The 20,803-nt window shown below is 38.2% G+C and overlaps 1 protein-coding gene across 1 annotated transcript in view; it reads left to right on the top strand.

Moving 5' to 3' along the window:
* Positions 1 to 20,803, top strand: part of LOC102288892 (astrotactin-2) — a 292,853-nt gene that overhangs the window by 178,432 nt on the left and 93,618 nt on the right. Inside the window, exons 12-13 of the mRNA XM_005930128.3 lie at positions 4,433 to 4,599; positions 7,274 to 7,462. Of these exons, the coding sequence (XP_005930190.1) occupies positions 4,433 to 4,599; positions 7,274 to 7,462 (356 nt within the window). The remainder of the gene's footprint in view (positions 1 to 4,432; positions 4,600 to 7,273; positions 7,463 to 20,803) is intronic.

Raw genomic sequence — 20,803 nt, 5'->3', positions numbered from 1 at the left:
CAACAAAGATATTAAGCAAGATCCGCAAGCTCTCAGGACACTGAAAGAGGACCTGAGCTTAGAGGATAAAGACTGCACCCAGGCCGAATAGGGATTTTTTAAATATATATTTATACATATAAATGGCCTAAGTGTTTTAGATGTATTAGAAAATTAATGAACATTCCCATTTTTTCTAATAGACTTCATGCATTTCCAAAGATCTCTAACATTATTAGTCTTTATCTCATTTCTAACTTGATTTCTCTGCTAATGTCCTGTATTGCATAAGCTTTATTTAAAACAACCATATGATTTATGTAATTGTTTCTCCAGAAGGCTTATGCCAAAGAAAAAGTCTTATTTCTGATCTCAGGAAACCTTTCAAAATAAGATTGATCCTGATGATCATTGTTTTGGACTAAATGAGGATTTGAAACAGTCTGAGCAAAAGAGAAAGAAAAGATGGCCTTTAAATGGTTCTACTATAAAGCATTTGTTTCCAGAAATGCTAATATGTTATGTGTCGTTGTAGTTACTAATAAATGGTGTTACTTAAATTGTACAGTTCTGCTGGATTTAATGAGATTAATAATCTCTTTGGAAATCTTTAAGCAGAAAACCAGGGAAACATAACGACTATGATAGTTGAAAGCTGTTGGAGATAAAAGTTCACACACCTCGTACGCCTCTATCTCTAGGAGGTAGAAATGCCAACTGTTCTAGTCCAAAACAACAATATATACCACTTCTCTGTTGTTTTCCTTCTCATCTGATGACCAGAACTGAGGGAAAAAGGGTGCCTTTGGATGTGAGTCCTTGCCTATGTCAGTCATTAATAAATAGCTACACATAGTTTTCCCTTTAGCGTCTATACAACTGTGTTTGCAGGCATGTGACTAATGATGTCAGTGAACCTTCCTTACATGCACTAGACCCTTTAACACCACCTCTTCCTTTGTGCTTCCTAACCTAAGAAAAAGTTCTCAGAGAAATAATAAAGTCATTTAACTTTCTGAACTTTGAGAAATATGTAGTGTTTAGTATATAGCATTGTTTTTTTGTTTTTTTTTTGTTCTTTAAGAATAAATACACCACAACCAACAGACATTTTAGCTGTTTGTCATTGCACGCCTACAAAAATATCCTATGCTGGCACACAGAACTTGAGGAGTCTAGATGAGTCAGAGTAACAGTTAGTGAAAGAATTGAACTGTGGACTAGAAAACTGATGTAACTCAGTCTCTCACAGTCCTCGTTTCTTAGCAAAGAGAGGCAGATATCAATACAAGCAAGGAAGACATTACAGCAACACTTGAAACTGAAAGGCTGGCAAAACCAACACATTTTCAGCATGTGGCTCACATCTGAAAGTGTAAATTGACCACAGCTGAAACCTGTCAAATATTCAAAGATGAGATGGAAACTATTTATAGTATCTCTGAGACTATATGCATCCTACTGGAAACTCATATGGGGTGGTAATTCTGTTGTTGTTTTCCAGCATGTAATGTCACACTTTGTAGGAAACATTATATAACATCTCAGTAATGACATACGTTAACTTGTGAAAGTCAGGGCTCCTGGATCCTGGTTCTCACTACACAGAGGAATGATTTGTTTTCTGTTTAGTTAAGCTAATTCAAAGGTTATTGCTGTATACTGCAGTAGTTGGATGTGGCCTTCCTGGTGCAGTTATAAAAAAATTGCCAACTAGAAAACAAATGTTAAAAAATGCAACAAATAATCCAAATATCTAATCAGTCAATCACATAGCAACAACTCAGTGCATTCAAGATGACCAGCTAAAGTTCAAACTCTAGGGCTACCGTGGCTCAGGGGTTTGGGAAGCGCATCTGTAACCGGAAGGTCGCTGGTTTGATCCCTCTGTCGTTGTGTCCTTGGGCAAGACACTTTACCCTACCGCCTACTGGAGTTGGCCAGAGGGGCTGATGGCGTGATATGGCAGGCTCGCTTCTGTCAGTCTGCCCCAGGGCAGCTGTGGCTACAACTGTAGCTGCCTCCACCAGTGTATGAATGCGAGAGTGAATGAATAGTGGCGCTGTAAAGCGCTTTAGGTGCCTTGAAAAGCGCTATATAAATCGTCATATAAACCATTATTATTATTAACTCACCATCAGAATGGAGAAGAAAGGTGATACAATGTTGCTGATGCCAAACTGTCTGATCTCAGTAATTCAGGAACTGTTAATCTCCTGGGATTTTCCTGCACAGCCATAACTAGGGTTTGCAGAGAATAGTCCAAAAAAGAGAAAATATCCAGTGAGCTGCAAGTATGCAGTAAGTTCTCTAGGAGTGCCTTGTTGATGTCAGAACTCAGAGCAAATAGTTAGACTATTTCAAACTTATGGGAAGGCATCAATACCTGAAATAACCACTCGTTGCCATCAAGATGTCCAGAAGAAATGTGTTTCTTTCTTCACTTGTATTATATTTGCTGCAATTTCTGCTGCGCCCTTAACCAGGTGTCTCTTGAAATATATATATTTTTAAAAATTCCAATCAGACTTTTTAGTGCTTAAATACAGGATATATAATAATGCCCTTGAATCAGAGAAGCTACAGCAGGAAAAGAATCATGCCAGGTGCCACTCATGTCAGGTAAAAACAGGAAACCGCGTCTTTGCATGAGCCGACCAAAACTGGACAATAGAAGATTGGAAAGATGATTTCTGCTGCTGTATTTGGATAGTAGTGTCATAATTTGGTTGAAATAAGATGAAAGCATGCATCCATCCTACCTTGTATCAAAGGTTCACTCCAGTATATCACTCTGCCGGTGGTGTAATGATATGGAGGGTAGTTTCTTGGATGTTTTCTTGCTTTAACTTCCTTAGAATTAACTATGCATGATAGCAATACTGCAGCCTACCTGAACCTTGTTGATGAGCATGTACATCCCTTTATGACTTCTACCATCATACGAATCTTCTGATGGCTGGTTCTAACAGGATACATGCCATGTCACAAAGCTCAAATCATCTCAAACTGGTTTCTTGAACATAAGAAGGAGTTCACTGTGCTCAGCTGTCATCAGACATCAGTCCATGAGAGATTCTTTAGCATGTGATGGTATGAGAGATTCACATCGTGGAGCCGGCAAAGCTTCAGCTTCAGTGAAAATATATGATATATGATTTATATATAGAATGTATAATATTTTAATATTCTGTTAATTGTTAGAACAATGAACACACACACACATTTTTTTTATGCTTTTTGATATTATAACACTTATCAATATTGTTTTAGCAGCATGTTGGTTGACTTGACAGTTAAGCTGAGCCAGCAGAAAAGTCTGACCTTTTTGTTTTGTTTGTGTAATAAGCATCTTGTTTACATATGAGATGAATAATGCAATATAATTTATGAGCGTAAGCTATTAAGTCAAGAAGTTATTTATTGTTAGTAACATTACATTTTTAATGGAGTCCAACTTTCTTATATAATACATCTGCTGCTTTTGCAGTTCTGAATAATTAGTATTTCTTATGCTGGAGGAAATATAATTCATTTAAAAATCCACTTCATAAATTAAATTCTGCACTTTAAATTAGCCAGGCAAATGACTAGGGTGCTGGACCCATTGTTCCTCCTCAGATTTCTGGCTTGAGTTGACATACTCAGATAAATGTGATTTGTTTTTTGTTTGGTTGATGGGAACTCAAAGTTGAACTAATACTTCATATTGAAATGAAATGTCACAACAACAACCCAGTGATAAAAGCTTGTGGTATCAATAATTTACTGCAAGGTAGGGCGCCACTTTTTAGTGAGCCACTAATGACTTTGCTAATTATTATCCATGTAAAAAGTATCAGTTGACTTAATTTCCAGCAAACAAGAGTGGCTATTTCTGTTTCTTGAAATCCCTTGGCTCATTTGCAATGCTTAAGTTTATTATTTTCTTTTATCACACTTCTATCAGCGTGGAATGATTTCACAAATGATAATCAGTTTAATTGCTGGTGCTTGTGTCTAAATCTTTCGCCTCTGAGTTTTTTCTTTCTGTCTGGCATTAAAAAAAAAAACAAAAAACACCAACACCAACACAAGCCTTTGTGTGAACTGAGGGGGGACTTTCTGCTCAGGTAGTAAAATGAGCTGTGGTAACGATTCCAAGCTGCCGTTGTTTAATTTTCTAATCCTTTAAGCGCCTCCACCTTTTATTGTGTTGTATCAGAAAAATATAATTGGCTTAAATTCTTCTTTTCTTGAATTTGTTCTTTCTGAAAGTCTTACTCCCTACTACTACTGTCTTATCTTCTCAGTCTTACTATCTCTGTCCTCTCAGTACTTTTCAATCCTGATTAAAATGCACATTCTGACCTATGTGTTTTACTCTCTTCTTCTCTATTCTTATTCTGTGCCTTTATCCTCACCCCCTGCTTGTGTTCCTCCCACCACCTTTCCTTCTTTCTTTTTCTTACAGTGTCCTGAGGGGCTGAGGCCAATGAAGGATGGCTCAGGTTGCTATGACTACTCCAGGGGCATTGACTGTACGGATGGCTTCAATGGAGGTTGTGAACAGCTGTGTCTCCAGCAGCTTGTGCCCCTTGAAGATGACCCAAGTTCCAGCAACGTACTCATGTTTTGCGGGTGAGAATAGCTAGTAGTAAATAGAGAAAGAGAAGACATCTGCAGGGTGCCAATAAAGCTTTCTTTGGAAGTAGGTTTCATGAGTGATGGTTCGATTACACAAATGTAAATTTTCAAAAAATACTAAATACGAAATAACCAGTGAATACACTATAGCTAGAAAGCCATATAGATAGATTGACAAATACATATCATACAGTTCTAGTATAGCCATTACGAGCATAATCTACAAAAACATACACAATACAAAGATGTGGAAAGAAAACTTGCATGAATTTGTCCAAACAATTCAAACCTCATACAAGTAATATTAGTGAATCTCACCTCTGAGATCGTGTTCACAGCTTCTAGCCCAGCTACTATTTTTAGACTGCTCAGTGGAAACCCCGTTCTGTTCTCTTGGCACGTGTGCCTGAATGTTACGGAGGTACTGCGTCAAAACAGTGAACCTTTAACCTGATTTTCATTTTGTGGAAGCAGTGGAAGTCACAGGGAGGCAAATCTGATGGGTCTGTGAGGATTTTATATGTGTAGATTAAAAAAAAACTCCAGCCTTGTCAGTGCACTAAGTTCCAGCACAACATGGCACATGCCAAAGTTCTCTGCATGGTACAAATGGAGCTTTGCATTGACAGTCTGAGGCAGGGGGATCTTTTGGTAGTGCACATCCTTGTGAATGTTGAAAACAAAGAGGATGACTATTATCCTGGTACCACCCTTGACATGACATTCAATGAAACTGGACTCTTAGCTAAAAAACTTCAACTTTGGCTGACAGTGAGCCTCTGTGTGATGGTCATTTTGTAGAATGAAGATATTCTTGAAGGGGAAATCATGCCAAATTTCAATTAGGTATAGTTTTTGTTTGCACTTATTCATAGAACTTTTTGATTGTACCCAGTATATTGTAAATACTTAGGTTTCCATTTGAGTGCAGACTGCTTAGATTCCCCAGTGCAATCACACTGTTACTTTGCAACTTGATGAAAAACACTGAAAAAAAACTACTGCACTGTGGTCCGTGGCAGCTGGAAAAGATGTGAATAGTGAACAAATGGGTCAAACACAGGACTTCCATCTGTGAGACTAGAGTTTGCATGAAAAAAGAAACAAGGTCGTTCTTATCTGGCTGATTAAATATTTTTTTCTCGTTTAGAATTTATTGTTATCATAATTTTTCTGTTATGTGCTCAGCTTTGGGACATGGAACCATTTTAAGGTTAGGTTAAAGAAAAGAATGATCTACACTGAATAAAACCCTTCAGGTTAGTGAGTATTTCTGCCACAAAGACCTGAACTTCTATATTGGTCTTTTTACCCAATTTCTAAAAGCAGTGATATTCCTGGAGCAATATTAAATATTATATTGTTGCTCCAAACATGAAAGGTCTGAAAAAGGGCTACAAATAGTAACCAAAAATACAGGAAGTACTTCTGTCAGTGTTTTTGTTAGCTTTAGGGTTGTCCTTCCCATTTTCCTTTAAATAGCTGTCTTCTTTGAGGGTATTTATATCTCAAGACTGGCTGATCATTTATGGAAACTGTTCTGATCATGCCAGTGAAAGTTGCTTAATTCCTGGGACCTGATAACTGATAAAAGGATACTTAGAAAGCATGTCTAAATGCATCTGTTGACTTTTTGATGGAAACCTAACAGCAGAAGCCTAAAGAAACATGAAGCATGCCCTCATTCTTGATCTGTGTCTGATCTGGAATGATGTCCTCATTTTCCCCAGATCATTTGGTACCCTTACACTGTGGGCAAACATGAACGTTGAGGCTCTGTCCATTTACCATGATATCCTGTTTAATTTCATAAGTGTATTTTACTAAATCACTAGCCTGTATACCCACATGTTCTGTAATAAATGCACAATGCTTTTTAAAAGTGGCCTGTGGGAAAAAACAGATTAAATTAATAAAATCATCTGAATGGTATAACTTTGTTCTGTAATTATACAAATTGTTCATTTACAAAAATGGAAACAGATTTGCCTTCAACTACAGAAAGCCCCTGTTCCACCAGATCTGAGTATTGCCAACAGCAGTTGACATCTCCTTCCCACCGAGGTGAAGAGACATGAACAATTGCATGAGTCCTGCGCTCAGCCCTATCCAGCAGCACTAACTGCTCAGCCTGGTCTGTAAGACAGGATTGCACACAATAGTGGAAGCTATAATTGTGACTAACTGCAGAGTCTGCTGAATCCAGTGCCATTGGAATCTGTTTTAAAATGGTTTTCACCAGAGTGCTTGTGTCCACAAACTCGCCATTGATAATTGCTACTGTAGCACTTTGCATATTTAAAAGGCTTTGACAGTAACAAAGTAGATTTAATGGTATATAAACTGAAAACCTGGAAAAATGTCTTTTCAAAACATTGGTTGTGATTGTCTGTGTCAGGCTGTTATTAGTCTGAGGGAATTCTAAAGAAAATCGGTACAATTTTGGCATGCTGAGTTTCTCTGTATTGGTCTTTATAGATTGAAAATTAAAGTAGGAACATGGGAACAGCCTTGTATATAATGTCAGTCTTTCAAATCACAATCAGCCTGCTACAGCTCAATCTTCTGTTTCAAATCTTGCCAGCACTATGCTTTCACCTCAAGTGTAAACAAGGTCTCCTAGATTGCATATCATACATTGTATTGACAGTGTTTCCTTCCTCCTCAGATGCGTACAAGAGTACAAGCTGGCAGGCGATGGGCGCTCCTGTCTCCTGCAGTCAGACAACTGTGATGGACCAAAATGCCCTAAGCAGGATGTCTACTTCAATGACACCCTGTTTGGTGAGATGCTGCATGGATACAACAACAAAACCCAGCAAGTCAACTTGGGACAGATATTCCAAATGACCTTCCGGTAACTAGTGTACAAGTACATGCATTACACTTACATGACTATACAGACTAATGTTCATGTGTCATGTCTTTTTTCTTTCAATTGTCAGTGACTGTTCATTATGTTGTTCTTCACTTTTCTTTAATCTTACCTAGAATCGTGTCTCGTTCTATAAGTTTATGCTTTTTCTTTCCCTTTTATTGTTTTCTTATCTATTGAAAAAAGAATCTGTTTTTATATTATTTCCAACTAAACTTGTAGACACTTAGTCTTCCCTCGAGACCTGCTGTTTCACATCTGAACAGTTTTTCTGCATCTCGAGAGACACATTGAGGCAGCTCTGAAAATCCGTAGTCAGGGTTTGCCATTGGGTTGCTGCGTCTGTGCTTGCTTCAGTGTGTGTGTGTGTGTGCATGTCTATGTAGATACGTGTGTGTGACAGAGAGAGAGAGAAGGGCATGAGAGTGTAATGGTTGAGTGAGGATTGAGACTTATCCCATGGCAGTTCTCCTTAAACTGTCAGCTCTCTGAAAACCTGGCTCACTCTGATAAGTCACATGCTGTCTGTGAGGAAATGCTCAACACTGAGAGATGATAGGGTCTATTTATGCACAAATACAGTATCCACGGTAAACATGCTCAGCCTATATCTCACATTCTCTGTGTCTGTCGTCACTATCTCATGCGCATACTATATAGGCACTGCTTTCAGCAGGGTAACCATAAAATGCTTTTCAACTGCTCTGCCCTATGGGTCATAATAGTTGTGCTTGGCACAGGGTCATGACTTTACAGCGCATACTTTTAAGAAACGGAGAGAAACCTTTCCGTCTTTCAAAAATGGCTAAAATTTTAGATCTAGGTAGAATTTATCCGAATGTATTAATAGTTTCTTTGGGCATCGTCGTCCTGCTAAAATCTCTGTGTACCCAGTAAGGGTGGTGAACACAAGGTAAGTGTTTCGAGTCTGCAGTTTTACACCATTAATTTCATTTTAAAATGGTCAAATTATAGTCAAAGAAGCAATTTGAATAATATTAACATAAGAGCCTTTGTAAGGTGTTTGTGTGAAGTCTTCTCTCAGAAGTGTGCTATAATTCAGGTACTGTAATTTCACATAATTCCTCAGAGAATTCAGCATTTCAGTAATCCACAGATAAGTGTATAAAAAAGGACACTTCTGCTTTAATATCCCTATATTCTTAATATAAACAGCTTTCAAAAGAAGCAGTTCTAAATGCTATTAAGTTTCATTTATTTGGGATTTAACACTCGACACAGTCGTGTCAGCAGCGTCCTTGAAGATGTTATTGGAACGTAGAGAAGCTGTTAAACAGAAAGAATCAGACTAATGCATCTATTAGCTAGAGTGAGTTATTGTAAAAGATGACCAATCTAACACTGTTTTTTCATGCGTTCAGGAAATGTCAACTAATTACCAAAGTATACAGAACAGGTAAATACAAACTGAAAATATTTTTCTCAGAGTTTTGTTTGGACCTCATGTTATAAATTAAGAGGCTTCAGAGCATTCAAAGGAATGAAAAGCTATGGTTTAACTCCCCCATAAAGGCAACATCTGACGACCTTCTCTGTACCCACAATGACGAGTATAGACACTTAGTATACGCCTCGGGTTTTTCCAAGAGAAGCTGCAGACATCAACCTCACTAACTTCTGATGCACAACCAGTCGTTTTGTTCTAAAAGCATTCCTGGAATATAACAGAAACCACTCAGGGGTTAGTTGTGATAGTTACCTGTGATCACCTTATCAGCTCTAAGTTAAACAGGGACTGAAGAGTTATCTTTAGACAGTTTGGAAGAAAGACTGACATGTCCAGAGCTTAAACTGGGGACTAAAGGTCCAAGGTTTCCTAAAGGTTTGTGAGGCTAAACCAGTTGGTAACTTCCACTAATACACTCAACAAGGCACAGTTTGACAGATGAGACAAAGGCACAGTTTGAGGATTATAAACCCTGGCAAAGAGGCAGTCTTTATCCCTTTGCCCTCAAACAGTAGGCTGCACAGTGCGGCCTGATCCTCCAGGCTCCAACTCCATGAGCTGGGTTATATTAAATACAGAGAGTAAATACACATGTACTCAAGACCAGGACTCTGATGACATTACAAAATTGAAACAACTAGCGTTGGCAGACCTGAGACACACAATGAGTGACATACTGTTTTTTTTTTTTACCTTATGAGATCAATATAAAATAATATAGTGTATATGATATTGTTAAAATGTGTTTTTGGTCCCTGCTTTTAAATTTCTTAAAATTTAAAAACTTTCTTTAATGTTTTTTCTTTTTAAATTTCTTCAAATCCTTTCTTGCAGGCAAGAATTAATCAAAGCTCCCTTAATAGCAGGAATTAATCCCTTAAAAATGAAGAAATTGTCAAACAGTGAAATACCAAAGAGAAGTTACAACACTATTAACTTTTCATGTTCCTCCTTTTTAGTGAATGTCTCACCTTTATACACCCTAAGGTTGTTTGGCAAGGTCTATACTCAGAAATACATTTTGCTGATTACTAAGCATCCTTTAAGTATGGTTGTTGTGCTCTGTGACGCTCACTGGCACAGTGACTTGGAAGTCTTAAGAGACAGTCAAAAACCAAAAAAAAGACATTAAAATAAAAGTTAGATAATTGCAAAGTTACAAACATTATGGATAAACATTTTTGGCTCTAGCTGAGACTTATATGGGTTTTTTTCAACTTAGGTAAAATTGTAATTCACTAATGATTTCCATAAAGAGTTTCCCTGACACTGTCAAGGTAACTGCAGACAAATCTACTTGGCTCTTAAAAGGGCCCTATTTTCAGTTCTGAACATCAAGTAAAATGACCACTCAGCCACAGCTCTCCATCCACTTTTTCTGTTTGGAATTAGTTAGGTATTGTGGTTATTTATCTTTCCAAGAAGTTAAGTCACACTTCAGAGAGAACATTTATAGAGAACTTTTCCTGTTTTCCATCTCAGCCTTCATTTTCTTACACCTGTGCAATTTGCACCTGTGCTTTGAAGCTAGAAAAATTTCTATGCTAATTGCAAGATGCATACTTAGCTACACTTATATGGTTCCCTGCAGTTAAAGGCACACTTGGCTGATTACATGCAGATGACAGGCAAAGTGCACTTCCAGGCTGATGTGCCTGTTTGGATAAAGAACGCACACGTCTCTAGGTGCAGAGTATGTCTGAAACGAAACACGAAAAGCATTTAAATAGACCGACAGTACATGGTTCAGTACGTTTTGAAGAGAGACTAGAGGAAACAAAAAAGAAAGGTGTTACTCTGTGTATCCATTATTTAAATCAGTGTCAAATTCTGTGGGGAAAATTTTTGTTTAACCAGAATGTATTTTGTATTCATCGACCCCACTAAACTTTCATCTTTGTTTCAATTTATTTCTGTTAACGATGGAAAGTTGAGCCGGGGTAAGTCTAACCAGAAAGGCTCAGCTCACAGTAGGTTGGTACTTGCCTTGCAGTGTCATTAATTAAACATGTGTATTATGCCATGTTATCTTACTGTGGTACTTACTGTGCTTATCAAATCCACTGTCATTTGTCAAAAGAACATTAGCTTTGTCTTCGTAATGATTTTGCTCCCATAAGAACCTACTTCACACTCTATGCATTTGTAGAAACATACTACAGTTCTTTTCTCATCATTTTCTACACTTCCCTCCACACCTTCTTTGATATGCAGATGCAAGACTTATTCCACAGCCCTTATTTTTCTCACCTCCACAGTCTACTGGGTTTCTCTCTCACACACGCACACACACACACACACACACAAAACCCCATTCCTATGCACCAGCACCTCAAAGTGAAATATTAGATGATTGAGATGAATTGTATAAATTGATTCACAGCTTCACAGGTCTTTTTTTTCAGTATGAAATATAATCCGTGATTTACGACTGTTTTGCATACATTTGGTATTATATTGATCACACTTTGCTTTTTCACAGGATGTTGAGGTAAGCCCGGGGAGTGATTTTTGCATATTGCTGTAAATTACAGAACTGTAACACAATATTACGATGTCATTCAAGCATTCATTCATTACATGCGTAAATGTGGATGTGGAAGTATAAAACGCTGTGGAAAAGAAATCTGGCCCAAAAAGATTGATTATATTTTTTACAGTTTCATCCAGGAACCTGACAATGAATGCTTTCCTTAAAGGCCAAAACTTATCCTAAGATTGCATCCTTTCTATTTACTTAATTGTGCACTTACATGCACCATAATGACATCCTGCCACTAATTGGTACATCAGTGTCAAGCCCATGCCTGAAAAGATGACTGTAGAGCCATGGTGAAAAGAAAGTACACTCACTTTTGATTCTAATGGCTTACATATCAGGACTTAAGTGTAATCTAGTCCTAAGCAGGTGCTAGGTAAATACAATCTCAGATGAATTACAAAGCATGGCCTATTACAGCGTATCATTATTTATTTAACAAAACCTAAAACAAAAGGCAGAAAACTGTGAAAATTTAACTCGTCTGGGAAGTCATATAAGATAATTTTCCATTTAAAAAATGTTGAAGTCCATCACGCTGTAGTGAGAGAGATTTTTCAGAACTGGAAGACACTTAAAACAGTTGCCAGTCTTAATGTCCCGGCAAATTTACCCCAAGGTCAGACCGTGTAATGCTCAGAAAAACGAATTCTAATGCTGCACCCAAACTACTCAGGCTATATGAGCCTCAGTAAACATGTTAAATGTTAAAGTTCATGACAGTACATTTACAAAAAAAGCATGAACAAGTATGACTCTTTTAGTGGGGATGCCAGCAAAAAGCCCTTCTCTCTAAAAAGAACATGGCAGCAAAGCTTAGGAGCGATGTCCTTTGGCTAGACAAGATCAAATCAGTGATGTTTGGCCATGATGCAGAGGACCACGTTTACTGAAAACACTCCACTCCACAAACACATGGCCCAACATTGAAAAGCCAAGACTCAGCTGACACCTCCACCAAAAGGACGAGGCTCATGCTCTTGAGGATCATGTGATGACTCACAAGATCAGTAGTAGGTCAACAACACTCAGGGTCACGTCCACAGGGAACAAACCCCACTAGGGGTTAAATACCTGGGACTCTCCACCTTTCATTCACCTCCAACCTCTTGGATGAGAGGTAAACTTGAAGAAGTCCAGTTGCCTTTTTTTTAAGCACAGAAGACTAACATGACCTGGATAACTAAGAACCTACACACCTCATCCTCACTGTTAAGCATGTTGGTTGAGTGATGAGTTAGGCTTGCTTTGCAGCTACTGGACTTGGGCACCTTAAAGTAAATACCAAAGTATTCTAGGACAATGAACCCGAGGATAACCCAGGTCTACAACAGAATGGCTGAAGAAGAAAAGAACCAAGTCTAAATCCAGACCTCAGTGAATGTCTACAAAGCTTCTTTTGTAAAGACAAGAGGGGTAAAATTCCTCCTTAATGATGTGAGACACTGATAAAGAACCTTCAGATTGTTTCAGTACACTTCAAGTTAGAAGCCGTTATACAAGCTATTAAAATGATGGGGTGTACTAAGTATAATATGTCATGTGTTGTTGTTCATTTAAAATTGAGTTTGCCTCATTTTATGATACAGGACTGCATGAAGGGTAAATGTGAATGTATGAACACACACGCACACCCTAGTCCTGTAAATTTAGAATAAGAAAGCAGCAGGCAGCATCCAAATAGGAGAGAGACAGACTCATACATATATACATTGATACACCACTGCAATCACTAAGTACCAATTAACAACTCGAATCATACATTAAAAGAGCAAATGGGATAGGGTGAGCCTCACAGCCTCACAACTTTGAACCTCTAAAACAGGCATGCTATTTTTATTAGAAATGATACAGAATACAAAACAGATCCAAATCTGATCCAAAGAAGAATATCCGCACTACTGTTTTCACAACACCATGTAATGAGCAGCGGCAGATTATCCTCCTGGCATTTCAAAGTTTACACTCCTTTTCTTGCCTTTTTCATGAACTGCCACATGATCATAGGTGATTGAGAGTGCATTAACACAGGAACCTGACCCCACAGCTCTCTATAGACCTGTTAACTGACTCTAGTTAACTGATTTTAGCATTTCATTTAAGCATATCATATTGCTCGCGTGTTTTTTCCTTAATAGTTGGCAGAGTGAGAATGCCTCATGGTAAATGCAGTAAAACGTTTGGGTTGTGACAAAAGACGAGCAATGATTGAGAGAGAGAAGAAATGAGCTCCACTTGCTTTGTTAAGGTGATGCTGTCACTCTTGTCACGTTGATGCATAATGGGGTTTTTTGCAAAAAAGGGAAAAGATACCGAAAAGAAGAAACAGGCAAAACCACTTTTGATAGGTACTCTGCTAGAAGTCGTCATCACTGCTCACCTCTCAGGCGAAGACGATACCACAACATGAATAATTTGTGAATCCAGGAGCCCACAAAGCTCTCAGGCATAAACACAACTACATTTCCATGTTCCTCAGTAATTTTCAGTAATTATCTCCTTTGTGCACACAGGGTAGCGTCTACTGGGGGGTTGAGTCAACAAACATTACAAGGCAGTTTCTTCCCATATAATGAGTAGCCATGAGACACTGAGACAGACTGCTGAGGTGAAGGGTTAAGCTGCTCAAGGTTGATGGGATGCTTCCTAATTCTCTTCCAAAATATGTGCCTGCTCCTTTCTTAAATTCTCAGCATAGTGTTTATCTCTTTACTATTGCCTGTGCACATATGTGTGTGGGTGTGCGTGGCAGAATTGTGAACTCATACAGAGTTATGTGTGTGACATCCTGGCGTTAAAGTACTTATGTTTATTTACTTAAATATTCAGATAGTCATATATCTCCATGCATAATTATTTTTACTTACTAGATCGGTTGGCATCTTTGTTGTATTTAAACATTTGGTTGTTTCGACAGATTTCATACCAATTTAATGTGTCTGGCTCATGAGAAAACAAATAAATGCTACCACAGCTTGCGACTCTGAGATGTAGGACAGTATGGTGTATTGTATTAGTCTTTCTACTATTTTTATTTGTGAAGGTCATAGTTGTTGTGTCACTTAAAATTTCAAAAAAGCTCTATATTATTTTGTATGTATTTGTGTGGAGTTTTCTCTAGCTGAGATATCTTCTTACAACGCCATCAGTGCTATCTGTGTTATTTGCAATCACAGTCTATGCATTTATTACAGAAAGCCATTACCTAATCCATTACAAACTGGTGTCATGCCATTTGAAACGTGGATGTTTGCAAGGCAAGTATAGACTTTTCCAAATATCCCATTTAGGTGCATAAATGGGAAGTGTGGGATTTAACAGTTTTGGGAGTATGAAGACTCCATTTAGACCCAAATGCATTGTGGTTGTTTGCTAATGCATTGTAAATTGCAGATAAAGTGTATGGCAATAGAAACTGAAATGTATGTGATGTCTGGAGGTGGTTGGATCGCAGCCAGGTGTAAATGCAGTCAGTACAGTTTGGCAACATTCAAAGGCCTCTTCTAGGATCTCAAGCAAGCTGTGAAAAAAGCTGAAAACAGCCTTTTATTTTTACATGAAAAAAATACAACCCAACGCAATTGTACAACAGCAGCCTCACAAAATACTTGATTACATTAAAGTGTCGAGACAAAGCCCTGTGTTTATATGTCATACACTAATGCACACAGACTGCTGTTTCGATATTCAATGTGAATGGGATTTGAAAGGTTAGGTTATTTGTTGTAAATATTAGGCTCTTTCTTGTGAACTCATTTTATTAAATATTTTCAACTCCGTTAGCTTCCACAATCTGTTTGTTCAAGTCCTGTTTTTATTATTTTAATACCCGTCTGCTATAAATGTGGTTTTATCTCTACATTAAACAGCCATGTTGCTTTAGCTTGTACATAGCCATAAAGCATATGCAATTCATTATTTCTTTTAATTCTGCAAATTGATGGGTATCATTTTTGAAAGTATACAGGATACATAAGTATTTAGTCATTCAATTTTATTCAATAATTTGGATATTAAACTTAAAAAATGAAAATGAAAAAGCAAGAATGACCAAAAAGGGATATTTTTTCCTCACATTGCTCCAGTTGATTTTCTGGAAAGTTTGAGTCTTATTTACACCATGGCACCTTAGCAGACCGAGTTTAGCAAAAGAGGAAGCGTAAGGGTAAGAGGAGGTTCTTAAAGCCTCAGTGATTCCTCCATCTTTATGACTGAGTGCACATAAGGTGAGCATGTCTGGGAGATTGCGAGGGCTTTGTGTGCAGTGCTCAAACATTTGTGTGGGTTTGGATTTAACTTTGTGTGGGTATGTGTTTGCTTGTGTGAGTCAGTGCGCCGGTGTTTGTGAGTGTGATTGTTCCCAAGGCACTCACTCTCTGTGCAGTAACTCACATGGCGAGGCAGGACCTAATAGACCCTAGCCTAATATCAACTAATGTTAGAGAGGCTTGTATCCGACTACCTGCTGTTTGGCTGCAGAAAGCAGGGATGGGGGGAGAGAGGGGGGGGTGTTGGTAAAGGGAGCAATATGTGTTTAGAAAAAAAAAAGTTAAATCAAAACAGTAAAGCCAATCAAAACTTAGCGAAACACTAGGAAAGAGTAACTGTGAGAGAAATGCTGGGGCGGGGGGTGGGGGTAGTGCACCAAATGCTGCTTTGTGCATGATGTAATAAAGTAGTCAAACATCTCATACAGATGTAGACAAATCATGTGGGAGAGTAGAAGTACATGGAGCACTCATTTTGCAAGGTGTGGCTCTGATGTGCAGCAATTTATACAGAAAGGTAGACATGGCAAAAAAGAAAAACAGATGAGATTAATTGGACCAGATTAAAGAATACCAATTATGTCATGCTTGTCTTTTGTCTTTATATATATGTTGACAGCCTTCTGCAGCTTGCTGTACTCCTCCAGGATATTTCAACTTCCCGATCCTATCCCCAGCTCAGAATTGTAAAATATTATTACTTCTATAGTTAGCATTAAAATTATTATTTACTATTAGCTGACAATTACAACAGAGGTAGAGACATTTTTAAAGAAGCATTGCTTTAGCAAAAGTAATAAACCACCATGGAAACACCACACTACACATAGAACTGTGTTACTGGCAAAGTGTGCATAAAGTATCAAAAGTAAAAGTAATTATTCTGCCAAAAAATGCTCACAATCAGTATTATATGGATCAATTATACTGCTGCACTTTAAATGCTTCTTTAGATTGTTTAATTTACTGTAATGCATCATATTCTATACAACAGTATGACTGTAGTATCATCATGGGAGCTTTTGGCAATATAGTGTATGAAAAAAAGAATCACAGTTTAATTCAAAGGCTTGAGCGCGATGTGATGTGGTTAACTGTTAATATCTACAGGAGGTTTTAAAGTGTTACATTTAGGTGGTGTATTAACAAAACAGCTGGTATACTTTGTATAATCATTCAACCAAATAATTTCTCATTGATGCTAAACTGAGTGCTGGTGGAGCCTGCAGTTGTTCAACTTGGATGTTTATTAATTTAGACATGGTGATTTTAACCAAAAGCTCTCCTTGCTGATATGCCAAAAGACTTTTTATAAGATTCGTACATCACACATGTTGGCCAAGGTAGTTAAGAAGAGGACGTGTTTGTTACAATGATAAATCAGAGTTATTTGCTAAGGTTAGCTCTGTTTCCACACAAAGTGCAGATGATAACTGATTTCAAGGCGGTTAAAGCACAGCCAGCAGCAGTTTTTTTTAATAAGCCAGTCTCCCATCAGTTTCCCCCATAAAGACCAGAGGTTTATCCACAATGTACATGTACAAACAGTCTGGCCTCTTTTTCTTCTTCTTTTTTTTAATCTTTGTGAAATATCTGAAAAGTTCCAAATCACATAGTCAACACTTAAAGTTAATGTCTCACAGAGGAAGCACTACATTTTCAACTTTTTAGATTTTCACCCCTTTTAGAAATCTACGTCACTGAGTAACACAATTTCATAACACTTCTAGTGGTATATAGTATAGTTTGGCACACATCTGAAGCTTCTGCCAACTTTCAGTATCTAGGCCATGAGTAAAGTACATCAAATGTTGTGACAAGAGCAGTCTTTATGTACTCCCGGCATCAGAGAAACTAAAATCCTGTTGGATTACTCTTTTATGTCTCCACAATCACTGGAATTACTTTTGTGTTAACATTTCACACAGTTAACTAACATTCCCTTAAGCTTTGAACATCATGCCCACAGGTTTGACGTTGGGAATGATCAAAACTTTTAGAGTCTATAAGATCGTCTGAAACTGATGAGCTTCTTTGTTTGTAAAAATGAAAAAAAAGGAAAAACATCTAGACTGGGACTCAGGGTGACCATTTACGGTGAAAGCAAATACCCTAGAATGTTCTTACCTTGCCCATTTATTACCTCTCTGTCAAGGTTCACAAAATAAGGTAAGATGGAATTAACATAATTTAGCTGGCAGGCAGATGCCTAGCACTAAAACATACACCCATCAAGGCTTTAGCCTTTACCTGGACTCTTGTTTTGGCAGATGAATAAAGACTCTCTTTGTTCTGGGTCCAATTCACATTCAAACATGTAGGGTTGAACACCAGGGTTTTGTTATCTGACAGCTCATAGAAGGCTATATTCAGAATAAGACTGGACTTTTGGCAGGTGTCCCTTAAAGCCAGAGGATAAAAAGAGGTGCTGCTTTATTTTAACCTAAAGTATGTGTTTAAAAAATATATACATATATTCTGGTAGACCCCCTAAAACAACATATGACTTATAGTCCTCTTTTCCTTCATAAGCTCATGTCATCGTGTTTTTGTTAAATCCTCTTAATAAAAGTATAATAATAAGAATACAATATAATAATAATAACACGATATATCCATAATCGCTCAAAAGCATTCAGATCCCTTTTATTGTTAGTCATTTTTTTCTCTGTTCTAGTTCCTGCTTCAGGAAATTTGTGGGTTATGCCATACTGACTCCATGCTCAAAGAATAATTGGTGCACATCTAAATTACTTGTACAATAATTGAAAATGAAAAATTCATTTAAGTATTTTCCAAGGTTCTAAAACATATTATTTTCTATATATAAATATATGTCAAATATAATTTTTAATACATAAATGTAAGCAAACCACTGCTTTGCTAGTAAGTAAGTCACTGCATCAACAGCTGAAGTGTTTTTCTCAAGAATGTGCCACAAACAGGACTTTAATATCACCAACCATTCCCATGTTATTACGGTGTATCCATATAAATGGCCCACCCTGTACATTTAAAACACATCATTTATTCATCTACGCATAGACAGAACAATAATATGTCAGTGCAGTAGATCAGGCCAAACATCGTCAGGGTTTCATCATGGCCATGCATCAAAAGATGCTATGCTGGTTCTTTCTGTATACGATGTATAACTGTACACCTGTATAACATGACCGTGCATTAACTAAAGCATGGAAATTAATCATATTTCAATGTGCATGCAATAGCGCTGCATGTGCTCAATGAAGCAAAACATAGCCCTTGACATTTGTTCTCCTTCTATGGCTATAGATGGGCTACGCAGAAATTGGTGGGGAAATGTTTTTATGATTGAATAATAAAATACTGTAATAGTAGTGAATTGTGTGTAACTTAATGCCCCCTCTACAAGGCTATCTTTTTTAACTCTCCTTTCTCTCCATCATTCTGACTGCAGGCTGGTGCTGTAAACATTCTAGTCATAAATTATTTATTAATATCAACTCATAAATAGATACCAGTTTCAAGCTGCTTCTTTTTTTTTTCAATTTTACCCATCTCGCCATCCAACCATCAATCTGTCCATCCATCCGCTTATCTGTCAGGTTGTGGTTGCAGCACACTAACCAGGGTATTCCAGGAGTTCTTCTCCCCAACTACACTTTTCAGTTCCTCCAGGTTTTTTCAAAGCCAGATCAGATAAATAATCTCACCAACAGATTCCAGGTCTTTGCCATAGTCTTAACTCAGTTGTCCATGCCCAAATAACATCCAAGGACACCCCCTAGACATTCTAACCCAAACTACCTTAGCAGGTTCCTTTCAGCATGTAGGAGCAGCAATTCCGAAAATCCACATCACCCTATGGTCATTACCCAGATTTCATGATAAGGGTTGGGATGTAAATGGGCTGGTAACTTGAAAGCTTTGTCTTTCGACTCAACTGTCCCTTCATCATGTCAGTCAGGGAAAACACCTGCATTTCTTCTGATGATCCACAGATGGAGTCCAACACTCACTGAAAATATGCTTGACTTTTGATTACACTGATGGCTCAGAAACCTGTACTCCCACTGCTCCAGACCTCCACTTCACAGACACTGTACCAGACCTCCATGAAACAGTTAAGAAGTGTGTTAACCAAGGCAGCCCCACAATGTCAGAGCCTATAACATCTCTGGGCCAAATCGTCTATGCCTGGTGCTTTACTATGGGGTCGCTCTCAACTACCTTAGGGATCTATATCAGTGTAACTCGTGAGTTTTCCCAGCATCTTCAGGCTCGGCCTTACTACACATAGGGATTTTTTGGCTGAGTTTGGGAGTTCCTCAAAGTGCTCTTTCCTAGGTCCCACAATATCTATGTCAGCGGTTCTGCTCCCCAACCAACACGTTGAGCCATGCCCAGCTTCCCCATGCTAAGTCACTGTACAGCTTGCCAAAATGTCTTTAAAGGCTGCCAAAAATCCTCCTCCATGGCCCTCTCCCACTCCTGAGTTTTTCAAAACCACAACCTTTTTGGCTCTCCGATGTCCATCTGCTGCAGGAGGCCCCTGGGCCAACCAAGCCTGGGAAGCTTCCTTCTTCAGCCTGACAGCTTACCTCACCACTGGTGTCCACCAACAGGTCCTCAGATTGGTGCTATGAGAGGCATCGATGACCTTATAATCATATTTCCTGACAGCTTTTTTGCTATTTTCAACCAAATGTTCAAGACATGGCATTAGATCATATAATACAACAACAAAGTCAATCATACATACCTAGCACAGAAGTCCAGGAACATAACACCACAATGGTTTACATCAAGTAGGCTGTTCCTGCCAATTACCCTTCTCCAGGTGTCCTTATCCATAACTACATGAGTATGCAAGCCTCCCAAGAGAACTATGGTTCCCCAGCCAGAATCACTTCCATGACCCCATCCAAAGACTCCCCAAAAGCTGGGTATTCTGAACTGCTATTTATCACATATTCACAGACAACAACTCGAATTTGTACAAATTGCTCTCTGGGGAAAACAGCACTCAGCAGGGGGCTTGTGAGTATCCCCATACCAGCAATTCT

This window comes from Haplochromis burtoni, unplaced genomic scaffold, assembly GCF_018398535.1.
Source record: "Haplochromis burtoni strain Fernald_Lab_line unplaced genomic scaffold, NCSU_Asbu1 Contig_72, whole genome shotgun sequence".
Lineage (NCBI taxonomy): Eukaryota > Metazoa > Chordata > Actinopteri > Cichliformes > Cichlidae > Haplochromis > Haplochromis burtoni.
This window is presented reverse-complemented; position numbering and strand designations above follow the sequence as displayed.